This window comes from Scyliorhinus torazame, chromosome 8 (assembly GCF_047496885.1).
Source record: "Scyliorhinus torazame isolate Kashiwa2021f chromosome 8, sScyTor2.1, whole genome shotgun sequence".
Taxonomy (NCBI): domain Eukaryota; kingdom Metazoa; phylum Chordata; class Chondrichthyes; order Carcharhiniformes; family Scyliorhinidae; genus Scyliorhinus; species Scyliorhinus torazame.
Window position 1 is genome coordinate 137128158 of NC_092714.1, and position 14150 is coordinate 137142307.

At 47.5% G+C, this 14150-nt stretch overlaps 1 protein-coding gene across 1 annotated transcript in view; it reads right to left on the reverse strand.

Annotated features, from left to right (window-relative positions):
* Window positions 1-14150, reverse strand: part of cdadc1 (cytidine and dCMP deaminase domain containing 1) — a 131367-nt gene that overhangs the window by 50021 nt on the left and 67196 nt on the right. Inside the window, exon 4 of the mRNA XM_072514244.1 lies at window positions 10885-11466. Coding sequence (XP_072370345.1) covers window positions 10885-11466 — 582 coding nt within the window. The remainder of the gene's footprint in view (window positions 1-10884; window positions 11467-14150) is intronic.

Consider the following 14150-nt stretch of genomic DNA (forward strand, 5'->3'; position numbering starts at 1 on the left):
GGGTCTGATCAAGCAGAGTCTTTTTGTAAGACTAATTTAACTGTGTAACTGTAGACTTGTGTGCTTAAGCGTTCTTGTTAATAAATCTTTTACTTTTAATTCTAAAATCTCAAGTGTTACTGGACTTGCTGCTGAGATTAGTTTCCTTCTCATTTTCTGAATTCAAAAAAAGGTATGGCCCAGTAAACCAAGTTTCCATCTGGTATTTGGTTTGCTCAACCATATACATTGGCTATGGTCGTAACAGAACATAGTAGGAATGCTGACAAACGTCTTGTTCAAATAAGTTGGTTTTATGGAGGGTCTTTAAGGAAGCTGAATGTGATGCAGGCATGTTTGAGAGCTTCAGCAATGAGTGGAGGCAAACAACATTAGCAAGGTAAACATTAGCAAGGTAGAATGTGGTCTTTATGTAGGTGAGGATGTGGGATCGGAAGGTCAACCCGGGGTTGAATGGACATATGGGGCGCAAACAGTCTTATTCAGTCTGTAATACTGACCCAGGAGGGGAATGGAATCTTTTTTTTTTTTTTTTTTTAAAGGGGCAATTTAGCGTGGCCAATCCACCTACCCTGCACATCTTTGGGTTGTGAGAGTGAGACCCACGCAGACACAGGGAGAATGTGTAAACTCCACACGGACAGTGAGCCAGGGCCGGGATTGGATCTGGGTCCTCAGCGCCATGGGGCAGCAGTGCTAACCACTGCACCGCCTAGGGGAATGGAATCTGCAGCAGAGTTTCAGAGTTGTGGCGAAGATCGAAGATAATGGCTGTAAGGTCTTCCAAACATTAACTAGAATAAACTGAACGGACACTGGATTTTATGCAAGCAATCTGACAACATGGAGGCAGGGGAGAGGTTAAGAGAGTTAGTGGAGAAGTAGAGCTGAATGAGTCAGCAAACATGTGGAGACGGATTCCCGGTCAGGAGTTAATTAAAAATACTAGAAATCAATATTTTAAAAACCTTATCCACAGAATGAGACATTTCATGTTTGACATTTCTGCAGAAGCTCAAGTATTGCTCTATGAATTTGGTCTGGTATTGTTCAACACTTCCAAAAGTTGGAAATGTTATGAGGTTTGTGGACAGGATTGAGGCAGGAATAGGCAAATAATCACAAAGAAAACAGTGGTTTACTGAAAAATCAGTCAATTTAAAAATAAGTATTCAATGGTATTTTGGGCAAAGATGTTTCCACATTGCTGAGGGGGACTGGAGGTTATGCTGGGGTCGGAAGAGAATTTTATAAGGCAACAACAAAAATGTGTTGACAGAATTCTAGATAGCCATACTCTTCCCATTATAAAGTTACACACGGTTCTTGGGAGTGTGGGATTTAATTTCTTTCCATGTTTGAGCAACTCTGTCAAGACAACATTTATCACCTATGCTTAGTTTCCCTGAGGCCATGAAGTGTGGGACTGGAGCCCTCCCTGAAGGGTTAACAGAACAAAATGGTATTTTGTGACACTCCAGCCGTTTTCATGATATTTCTTTTCTTACTATCAGCCCAAATATTATCAGCTTTATTGAATAAAATTTCATGGCCTTGCGTCCAAAGATGTGCAGGATAGGTGGATTGGCTTTGCTAAAATTGCCACGGTGTTCATGATTATGGGGATAATAATAATAATCTTTTATTATTGTTGCAAGTAGGTTTACATTAACACTGCAATGAAGTTACTGTGAGTGGGCCTAGGTAGGGTGCTCTTTCAGAGGTTCGGTGCAGAATTGATGGGCCGAATGGCCTCCTTCGGCACTGTAGGGATTCTATGATTCACGGGCAAATTGTTGTGGAAATCAAATGCATAGCCTCTCGGATTATTTGTCCAGTACCACAACCACTATCACCAATACAACATAGTTCCCTGATGTTTACCATAATCTCACAGCAGTCTATATACAGTGACAGTTTGCCCATCATGGCAATGGGGAAAACCTGCTGAAGCAATTCAAGATGTGATTGACACAAGTTGAAAACGTTGTGGGAGGGGTCGGCAATAAAGAGTTACCCCTTGGCCCACCGCATCAGGCCATGCTGGTAAATACCTACACCAATTCTCGCCCACGTGAATCCCGGCCCAGAGGACCAGAGATTCACATGGGCTTGGAGAATCTAGTGCCGAGCCAAATGTGTCAATTTGACCAATTTGCATCTGCCCACTGGTGCAGCGCATGAACTTCAATGCTGCAGTCAGTGGGGACCAGACTATCGGGCACCGATCCAATTTTTTTGGCCAAGGCTGCATTGTGTGTGGTAAACCACTGCTGCACCTCTATTAGGTGATGTATGGTAGGACCTGTACTACAGGTTCGCTAGTAGTCCCTGCCTGCTGGCTCTGCCCAATAGGCAGAGTATAAATATGTGTGTCCTCCATGCTGCAGCCATTTCACCAGCTGCTGTGGGAGGTGACACATCTTAGAGCAATAAAACCTCAGTTGTACCCAACTCAAGTCTTTGTGCAATTGATCGTGCATCAATTTATTGCTCTAAGAGTTTCAAAAGATCGACCTCCGTATCAAACCGGATTGCCTGCAGCTGCAAACCGGATCGCATTCAAGCGACACCAAAAAGGACTTTCAACACTGGCTCGCTTGCTTCGAGGCGTACATCAACTCGGCGTCCACCCCTGTCTCGGAGGCTCAGAAGATACAGATCCTGTACTCGAGGTTGAGCTCCAGCGTCTTTCCGCTAATCCAGCACCGCCAGCATTCCAGGACCAGGGCCCCCCACCCCCCGTTATCCTACACCAGCGACGACCGACCACGACTCGCCTCAGTGACCATCGACCAGTCTCATCCGCACAGCCTGGCCACCGCATCGACCAGCGTGAAAGTCAACGGACATGTGACCTCGTGCCTGCTGAACTCCGGGAGCACAGAGAGCTTTATCCACCTGGATACGGTAAGGCGCTGCTCCCTCGTGGTACACCCCGCCAATTACGCCAAAGCCATGACGCTTCTCAAGGAGAATTACGCTCAGAAGATGAACACGCTCTTCGCCCGGCACGTACTCGCCACTCGCTATCAACTCCCTGGTGAGTCCATAGAAGACTTCTGGCGGGCCCTAATCCCACTCGTCTGGGACTGTGACTGTCAGGCCGTTACGGCCACGGAACATTCAAACCTCCTTATGCGGGACGCGTTTGTTACAGGGATTGGGTCGGACCTCATACGCCAGCAACTGTTAGAGGGGGCCACGCTCGACCTAGCGGAGACAAAGAAACTAGCGCTCTCCATGACGGTCGCCTCGCGCAACGTTCAGGCCTACACCCACAGAAGCGCGGCCCACCCCTCCTACGCATCGTGGACCCCACAGACGGCCGCCCCAACGGGGGCCTTAGCCAGCCAATACGCCTGCGCCACGCGCCAGCAGGCAAACCCCAGGGGTCCTCAATGTTATTTCTGCGGCCAGCAGAAAGACCCCCGCCAACGCTGCCCGGCCCACGCTGCCCTTTGTAAGGCTTGCGGCAAGAAGGAGCACATTGCCGCGGTGTGCCAGGCCCATGCAGTCGCCGCTATTGCCCCCATCTCCCTAGTTTACGGACAATGGGCACCGCCATCATCTCTCCTTCAAACCAAGCGCAGCCAGTGGGCGCTGCCATCTTCCCCCCCCACCCGAGTAACACATGCGGCCCATGGGCGCCGCCATCTTGTTCAACCCCCGCCATGTGCAGCCCATGGGCGCCGCCATTTTGTACTTCTCTAGATCTTCAGCCGCCATTTTGTCCTTCTCGAGATCTTCAGGTGCCGCCATCTTGTCTCCCCCACGGCACTTGAGCACCGCCAGCGTACCAGGACCAGGACCAGGACCAGGACCAGGACACCCCCCCCCCCCCCCCGCCCCGCCCCCCGGTCATCCTACACCAGCGACGACCGACCACGACTCACCTCAGTGACCATCGACCAGTCTCGTCCGCACAGCCTGGCCACCGCATCGACCAGCGTGAAAGTCAACGGACACGTGACCTCGTGCCTGCTGAACTCCGGGAGCACAGAGAGCTTTATCCACCCGGATACGGTAAGGCGCTGCTCCCTCGTGGTACACCCCGCCATCCTCGGCTATGTGGTCCAGAATGGAGTTCTGGGGCCCGATCCCGACCGCATGCGCCCCCTCATGGAGCTCCCCCTCCCCCACTGCCCCAAGGCCCTCAAACGCTGCCTGGGGTTCTTTTCGTACTACGCTCAGTGGGTCCCAAACTATGCGGACATGGCCCTCCCACTCATACAGTCAACCCATTTTCCCCTGACGGCCGAGGCACAACAGGTCTTCGCCCGTATCAGAGCCGATATCGCCAAGGCCGGGATGCACGCAGTAGACGAGACGCTGCCCTTTCAAGTAGAGAGCGACGCATCAGACGTCGCCCTAGCTGCAATCCTCAATCAGGCAGGCAGACCCATGGCATTCTTCTCCCGCACCTTTCATGCCTCAGAAATTCGGCACTCATCCGTCGATAAAGAGGCCCAAGCTATTGTTGAAGCTGTGCAGCATTGGAGGCATTACCTGGCCGGCAGGAGATTCACTCTCCTCACTGACCAACGGTCGGTAGCCTTCATGTTCAATAACACACAGCGGGGCAAGATCAAGAATGATAAAATCTTGAAATTGAGGATCGAGCTCTCCACCTATAATTACGAGATTTTGTATCGCCCAGGTAAGCTCAACAAGCCCCCAAACGCCCTATCCCGAGGTACATGTGCCAGCGCACAAGTCGACCGACTCCGGACCCTGCACGACAGCCTTTGTCACCCAGGAGTCACACGGTTGTACCATTTCATAAAGGCCCGCAATCTGCCCTACTCCGTCGAGAAAGTACGGACAATCGCCAGGGACTGCCAGGTCTGTGCGGAGTGTAAGCCGCACTTCTACCGGTCAGGCCGTGCGCGCCTGGTGAAGGCCTCCCGCCCCTTTGAACGCCTCAGCATGGATTTCAAAGGGCCCCGCCCCTCCACCGACCGTAACACATATTTTCTCAGTGTGGTCGATGAGAACTCCAGATTCCCCTTCGCCATCCCATGCCCGATATGACGCCTGCCACCATCATCAAAGCCCTCAACACAATCTTCGCTCTGTTCGGTTTCCCCACCTACATCCACAGTGACAGAGGATCCTCCTTTATGAGTGATGAGCTGCGTCAGTTCCTGCTCAGCAGGGGTATAGCCTCCAGCAGAACGACAAGCTAGAACCCTGGGGAAACGGACAGGTAGAGGGGGAGAACGGGACGGTATGGAGGGCCGTCCAACTGACCCTACGGTCCAGAACCTCCCTGATGCACTACACTCCATTCGGTCACTACTGTTCACCGCCACTAACAACACACCTTTAACGTCTTTTTGCCTTCCCCAGGAAGTCTACATCCGGGGTGTCACTCCCGACCTGGCTCGTAGCTCCAGGACCCATCCTGCTCCGCAGGCACGTCCAACTCCACAAGGCGGACCCGTTGGTGGAAAGGGTGCAATTGCTCCATGCAAACCCCCAGTATGCCTACGTGGCATACCCCGACGGCCGCCAGGATACTGTCTCCCTCAGGGACCTGGCACCAACAGGTTCCCCAACCCCCAACCCCCGACCCAGCGCCAATCTACCCTCCCCCGGCGCTCCCAGCAGCAACCCCCCCAGGGCCATCCCTCCTTCCCCTGCCCACACCAGAGGATGAAGAGGATTTTGGCACGCTCCCCGAGGCACCGGACCAGCATCGGCATCTCCGCCACCACTACGTCGCTCCCAGCAGCACATCAAGGCCCCGGACCGGATAAACCTCTAACTGGTCCACTGGACTTCAAAAGACATTTTTTTTCTCCCTCCGTCAAGGATTGCAAATGTAAATGTAAAAAGAAAACCATTTGTTGTACATAGTTCTCCACCACCCCTGCCGGACTCAATTTTAACAGGGGGTGAATGTGGTAAACCACTGCTGCACCTCTATTAGGTGATGTATGGTAGGACCTGTACTATAGGTTCGTTAGTAGTCGCTGCCTGCTGGCTCTGCCCAGTAGGCGGAGTATAAATGTGTGTGTCCTTCATGCTGCAGCCATTTTGCCAGCTGCTGTAGAAGGCCACACATCTTAGAGCAATAAAGCCTCAGTTGTACCCAACACAAGTCTTTGTGCAATTGATTGCGCATCACTCTGCCCATTGGGAACTCCGCTACCAGTGGCGGGCATCAGAGAATCCAGCCCAGTTATTGATGCTGAAAGATGTAAGCCAGGATTCTCTGTTGCGAGACCACCCCACTACTGCTGTCAGGGAAAACAAAAAAATTGGCCCTCAGCTAAATCTGCCATTCAACACAGCGGAACTGGAGAAGCCTGCCCATTGACTTCACAGATACAACATTTAATAGTATTAACTTTTAACTCGGGGCAGCACAGTGGTTAGCATTGCTGCCTCATGGCACTGAGGACCCGGTTTCGATTCTGGCCCCAGGTAATTGTCTGTGTAGAGTTGGCACATTCTCCCCATGTCTGCATGGGTCTCACCCTCACAATCCAAGATGTGCAGGGTAGGTGGATTGGCCACGCTAAATTGCCCCTTAATTGGAAAGTGTGTGTGGGGTGGGGCGGTGCGTGTGGGGTGGTGCGTGTGGGTGCCCATTGTGGGCAGGACCACCTTTTTGCATATTGGAGCCCACCTGTTGAGGGAGGTGGGGTACGTGGTTACGTCAGGGGCCTCGGAGAGTTCCGGACCTCCTCTGTGTAGAAAGTGGGGCTATGTGCAGCCTTGGCCACGCATTCCCCGCCGAGACCCCTTACTTAACGCGAGTGCCGTTGTACAGCCATGTGTTTTGTGCCGCTGGGATACACACAGCTAAACGCACTCGCTATGGAGTTTCTTCCCATTTAGTTCATTTGCACCCTTTACCTCAGAAATGCCACATTAAAATTCAAACTGTATAATTGCCTGAAATAACGTTTCCCATGACACCTCCCTTCTCGTTGTTGGAAGGAGGTTTTCGGTGATGGGGTTGGGCCGGGGGAGGGGGGTCATCTTAGCAAGTTATGGGAAGATTTTAGAGGAGGATTTGACATCACTGGAGGGGATTAAGGCCAAGTGGGAGGAGGAACTGGGGGTGGCATTTAAGGAGGGGTTGTTGTGTGAGTTGTTATGGAAGGCGAATGCCTCAATCTCTCATGTGAGGCTGGGGTTAATACAGTTAAAGATGGTGCACAGGGCAGCCTGATGAGGTTGAGGAATAGCCGGTTGTTTGAGGGGGTCGAGGACACTTGCGAGCAGTGTGGGAGAGGTCTGGTCCTGCCCGAAGTTGGAGAAATTTTGCGGGTCGTTTTTCAGCATCATGTTGTCAATCTTGCACTTGGATTTGGAGTCCAGTCCCCTGAGCGCCATATTTGGGGCATGGGGTTTGCCAGAGTTTCAGATGGGAGTGGGGGCAGACGTTTTAGCCTTGCCTTGCCGATTGCTCGCAGGCGGTCCTGTTGGAGTGGAGGTCAGCCTCTCCACCAGTGCCTCAGCATAGCTTAGGGGCTGATGGAGTTCCTGTATTTGGAGAAGGTTAATTTTACCTGGGGGTGGGGGGAGAATTGAGATGTTCCACAACAGATGTTTATTCTTCACTTAAAAAAGTTGGTTACGTCAGCTACTTGGGGGAGGGGGGGTGAACATAGAACATAGAACGATACAGCGCAGTACAGGCCCTTCGGCCCACGATGTTGCACCGAAACAAAAGCCATCTAACCTACACTATGCCATTATCATCCATATGCTTATCCAATAAACTTTTAAATGCCCTCAATGTTGGTGAGTTCACTACTGTTGCAGGTAGGGCATTCCACGGCCTCACCACTCTTTGCGTAAAGAACCTACCTCTGACCTCTGTCCTATATCTATTACCCCTCAGTTTAAAGCTATGTCCTCTCGTGCCAGCCATTTCCATCCGCGGGAGAAGGCTCTCACTGTCCACCCTATCTAACCCCCTGATCATTTTGTATGCCTCTATTAAGTCTCGTCTTAACCTTCTTCTCTCCAACGAAAACAACCTCAAGTCCATCAGCCTTTCCTCGTAAGATTTTCCCTCCATACCAGGCAACATCCTGGTAAATCTCCTCTGCACCCGCTCCAAAGCCTCCACGTCCTTCCTATAATGCGGTGAGCAGAACTGTACGCAATACTCCAAATGCGGCCGTACCAGAGTTTTGTACAGCTGCAACATGACCTCCTGACTCCGGAACTCAATCCCTCTACCAATAAAGGCCAACACTCCATAGGCCTTCTTCACAACCCTATCAACCTGGGTGGCAACTTTCAGGGATCTATGTACATGGACGCCTAGATCCCTCTGCTCATCCACACTTCCAAGAACTTTACCATTACCCAAATATTCCGCATTCCTGTTATTCCTTCCAAAGTGAATCACCTCACACTTCTCTACATTAAACTCCATTTGCCACCTCTCAGCCCAGCTCTGCAGCTTATCTATGTCCCTCTGTAACCTGCTACATCCTTCCACACTGTCGACAACACCTATTCCTTAAGTTATTATTGGGGTGTTGGTTGGTAGTGGGAAGTGGGGGGTTCTGTTATTCTACATAGTTTTGTTTTATGTACAAAATGTTATAATGTTAAAAACTGAATAAAAATATTTAAAATGAAAATAATAATTTCCAAAAATAAGTGCCCATTTTTGATTTTCTTTCACCACGTTATTCGTGACTCTGGATTATTTATATATTTTCCAACTGATTATTAGCAATTGCCGTAATTGTACAATTCCCACATGCCTCTTTTCCCATTTACAGAATTTAGGAGCTGGAACTTTCAATTGTTGGATTCTTTATTGTCTGCTGCAATGTGAATGCACTCTAGATACTTTGGTTCACAAGGAAGGGTGAGCAATGTTACTCCTACAAATGTTTGCCTGGCTGCCAAGCTCTCTGAGGAATTACAATTCCACAGGATACCAATAAAAACAAACTGCTATAAAGCAACCTAATCCAGAATTTATAACTTTGCTCTTCAAATGCAGAATCCAATCTTGAGGAATTGAGCAAGAACTCCAGCACCAGATATCCAGATGGAAAACAGAGGGTGAGAAGGGTGGAGGAGTGAACGAGAGGGCGGTAGTGAACTGGGAGAAGGAAGAGAGGGAGGGAGTTAAAAGGATCGGAAATGAGAAGGACAGAGGTGGGAGAAGTTTTAAAGGGGTAGGACTGGCAGAGGGATAGAAGAAAGGGAGAGGTGGGAGAAGAAAGTGCTGATGAAAACAAAGTCAGATGGGGGTGGGTAGGTGAATTGAGGCATGAAAAAGCTAATCTGAAGGCGAGATACAGCCAGTAAGGTGTGATGCCATGATGAGAAATGTTGGGGATGGTGGTTTTGGAGGTGGGAGGTGAGACTCTTAAAAAGGAATGAAACCTGACTACAGAAGAGGTCATAACCTTGCTTAGTGAGAAGGAAAAGGCCTGGAAAGTTGGTCAGCTTCAAATTTGAGCTGGAAGAAATTTGGAGACATAGCCAGTGTTGCTACGTAGGATAAATGGTTTTACATGGGTCAGAAAATTTGAAGAACAAAAGCATCAGATAAGGATTGCCACCCTGAAGACAGAATTTATCAGCATAAATGTTGTACTACATTTTTTTAAACCATTGGATTGGATTGGATTTGTTTATTGTCAGGTGTACCGAGGTACAGTGAAAAGTATTTTTCTGCGAGCAGCTCAACAGATCATTAAGTACATGAGAAGAAAAGGGAATAAAAGAAAATACATAATAGGGCAACACAACATATACAATGTAACTACATAAGCACTGGCATCGGATGAAGCATACAGGGTGTAGTGTTAATGAATTCAGTCCATAAGAGGGTCATTTAGGAGTCTGGTGACTGTGGGGAAGAAGCTGTTTTTGAGTCTGTTTGTGTGTGCTCTCAGACTTCTGTATCTCCTGCCCGATGGAAGAAGTTGGAAGAGTGAGTAAGCCGGGTGGGAAGGATCTTTGATTATACTGCCCGCTTTCCCCAGGCAGCGGGAGGTGTAGATGGAGTCAATGGATGGGAGGCAGGTTCGTGTGATGGACTGGGCGGTGTTCACGACTCTCTGAAGTTTCTTGCGGTCCTGGGCCGAGCAGTTGCCATACCAGGCTGTGATGCAACCTGATAGGATGCTTTCTATGGTGCATCTGTAAAAGTTGGTAAGAGTCAATGTGGACATGCCGAATTTCCTTAGTTTCCCGAGGAAGTATAGCCGCTGTTGTGCTTTCTTGGTGGTAGCGTCAACGTGGGTGGACCAGGACAGATTTTTGGAGATGTGCACCCCTAGGAATTTGAAACTGCTAACCATCTCCACCTAATATTTAATTATAAATATTAAAAAGAAACCAAAAAGACATGCATGCGTATAGCACCTTTTAGGACTTCAGGACATCCCAAAAATGTTCTACAACCACTGAAGCTTGTGGTTTCAAGCACCACTGCAGAGACTGGATGCAGCACAAATCCAGGCTGTTACTTCAGTGCAGTAATGACAGAGTGCAGGGATGAAACGTTAAACAAAGGCCACCCTCTCAGTTTGGCCTAAAAGATCGGATGGCATTATTTCGAAAAAAAGCAGGGGCGTTCTCCGAGTCTTGACCAATATTTATCCCTCAGCCAACATGACTAAACAGAATATCGGATCATTATCATAGTGCTGTTTGTGGAACCTTTCTGTGCACTAACTCACTGCTGCGTTTCCTACACTGGCAGCAATTTAGAAGTACACCCTTGGCAGTAAAGCACTTTTGAAATGTCCTGGCATTGTGCATGACGCATTTTAACTGCAAGTTCTTCATTAGTTAGCTAATGTTAAAATGGTACTGGTTTGTGTGCCACACTTTAGGATCATAACCTATCTTCATATAAAAGACCTGTATAAAAGATTCTCTCACCTGTCCGATATGCCAATAACCTGGCTTGAACCATGCAGTGTCTTGCAAAGTCTTGGAATTCATTGTTTGTGTGCTCGTCACAAGCTCTGTCTGAATCATCACAATAAAATCTGAATGTCTCATACTTTGGAACACTACAGTCGATGGTTGCTAATAAAATGACAAGGTCTTCCATTTTATGCCTCAAATTAGTGAAATGAACATCATCACAAACATTTTCTAAGCCAACAGTTTTCAAGATTTCTTTGTGCGCCTCGCTGTTGGAAATCAAGAACAATTTCTCAAATTCCTGCAATCGATTTCTTCGGCACTCGGTAAAAAAGTCCTCAAGTTTGAAATCTGGGTCCAAGGTGTTTATGCTTTGCAGAAACTCACACTTTTTTGAGGTTTCTTCTACAAACTGAAGCATGTTGTAAGCCAGAGGTTGAAGCAAGGTGCAGACACGGGCACGACTATTAGATTTGAGTCTTTCTACAGCTTTAGCATCTAGCTTTGCATCAGAGTAACAATTATTCAGTACCTTGTCCTCAGCTAGACTTATCTCGGGATCACCAGGCCAATATGATATTCGATTGACTCCAGCTAGAATTAAATCATTATTTAAAAAAACGGTGAATAGAAATAGAATCAAGGCAACATTTGTTTACAGGTACTTACTATTACTATTGGCTATAATTGTTGAGATATCTTTCTGTGATTCATTGTTTGTAAGAAATATATTCTATAATAACAAAGAATGGAGAAGAAAGGCCCCAGTTGATATTAAAAGGATTAATTTAACTTTTAATAAATTTACCCTCCTCCTTTTTCACATTTTGTCCTGAATTTACACCCACCAACAATAAACAATAAGCAGTAACAAATATAATGTCAATCCCCATATCAACAACAACAAAACGATTAATTTAACTTAAAGGGATAAGACATGGCAGGTTAGCGCCAAGTCTGGTCCGCTCTTCGTGCTCCATGTGGGAGACCAGGAACGTTTCCAATTCCCAGGATCAGCATGTATGCAGGAATAGTCTCCAGCTGCAGCTCCTGAAAGCTCAGGCTTTGGAGCTGCAGCGGCGTCTGGGGACCTGTGGAGCATCCACGAGGCGGAGAAAATCGTGGATAGCAGGTATAGAGAGGTGGTCGCACTGCAGGCTCCACAGGCAGGAATGGAATGGGTGACCACCAGGCAGAACAAGAGGACTAGGCAGGCAGTGCAGGAATATCCTGTGGCGATTCCCCTGCAAAACAGATATACCTTTATGGATACTGTTGAGGGGAATGGCCTCTCCGAGGATAACAGCAGCAGCCAAATTTGTAGCACCACAGTTCGCTCTGCTGCACAGACGAGGAGCAAAAGATGTAATAGTCATAGGGAATTCAATTGTGAGGGGAATAGGTAGACATTTCTGTGGCTGCAAAAGAGACTCTGGGATGGTATGTTGCCTCCCTGATGCTAGGGTTACGGATGTCTCAGAGCGGTTGCAGTACATTCTGAATGGAAAGGGTGAACAGCCAGTTGTCGTAGTACACATTGGTACCAACGACATGGGTAAGAAAAGGGTTGAGGTCCTAAAAGCAGCTCAGTAGCACAGTGGTTGGCATAGTTACTTCACAGCTACAGGGTTCCAAGTTCGATTCCCGGCTTGGGTCACTATCTGTGTGGAGGCTACACGTTTTCCCCGTGTCTGCGTGGGTTTCCTCCGGGTGTTCTGGTTTCCTCCCACAGTCCAAAGATGTGCAGGTTAGGTAGATTGGCCACGCTAAATTGCCCTTAAGTGTCCAAAAAGGTTAGGTGGGGTTACTGGGTTACAAGGATAGGTTGGAAGTGTGGGCTTAAGTGGGGTGCTCTTTCCAAGGGCCGGTGCAGATCCTTGCTAGAGTGGTTGGGGAAGGTTTAAACTAACAGTGCAGGGAGAATAAGAAAGCCGTTAGCCAGATACATCAAGGGCCAGAATCAGATAAGGACACGGTAAAGAATAGTAGGACCAGGGCAAGGAATATCAAAAGGACTAGGCTTAAGGTTTTGTATCTGAAAGCTCGGAGCATGCAAAATAAATTAGATGAATTAATTGTACAGTTGATGTAAAGGGGTATGATACAGTTGGGATTATGGAGACATGGCTCCAAGATGACCACGGTTGGGAACTAAACATGGAGGGCTATTCAGTTTTTAGGAAGGACAGACAGAAAGGAAAATGTGGTGGAGGTACATTGTTGATTAAGGAAGATATTGATACAATATTGAGGAAAGATATTAGCACAGACAATATGGAATTTGAATGGGTCGAGCTAAGAAACACCAAAGGGCAAAAAACATTAGTGGGGGGGGGATATACAAACCATCAAAGGGGTAATGTTGGGAATAGCATTAGACAGGAAACCAGAGATGCATGTGAGAAAGGAACATCTGTGATTATGGGTGATTTTAATCTGCATATAGATTGGGTGAGTCAAATTAATCACAGTACAATTGAGGAATTTCTGAAGTGTATACGGGATGGTGTTCCGGATCAATACTTTGTGGAACCAACAAGGGAACAGGCCATCTTGCACTGTGCAATGAGAAAGGATTAGTTGGCAATCTAGTTGTGAAAGAACCCGAAGGACCATAATACGATAGAATTATTTATCAAGGTGGATCGTGAGATATTTGATTCTGAGACTAGGGTTTTAAAATCTCAATAAAGGTAACTATGATGGTTTGAGGCATGGGTTGGATACGATGGACATGGTAATCGAATTACTGAAACTATGGACGGCAATGGCAAGCATTCAAGGAACAAATAGGTGTACTCCAAAAGTTGGTTATTCCTATTTGGCGCAAGAGTCGGAAAGGAATTGTGGCCACACTTGGCTTTCAAGTGAAATTAGTGATAGTATTAGATTCAAAGAAGAATATTAGATTCAAAGAAGAAGCATACAAATTGTCAAAAGAAAACATAGACCTGAGAATTGGGAGCAGTTTAAAATTCAGCAAAGGCAGACCAAGGGATTGATTAAGAAGGGAAAAAATACAATATAAAAATAAACCAGCGGGGAACATAAAACTAACTGTAAAAGTTTCTATCGGTATGTAAAGAGAAAAAGATTGACAAAATCGAGTGTAGGCCCCTTACAGTCAGAAACAGGGAAATTCATAATGGGGAACAAAGAAATGGCTGAGAAACTAAATTCATACTTTGCTTCTGTCTTTACAAAGGAAGACATGAATAATGTACTGGGAGTTCTGAGAAACATAAGTTTTAGTGAGGAGCTGAAGGAAGTAAGTATTA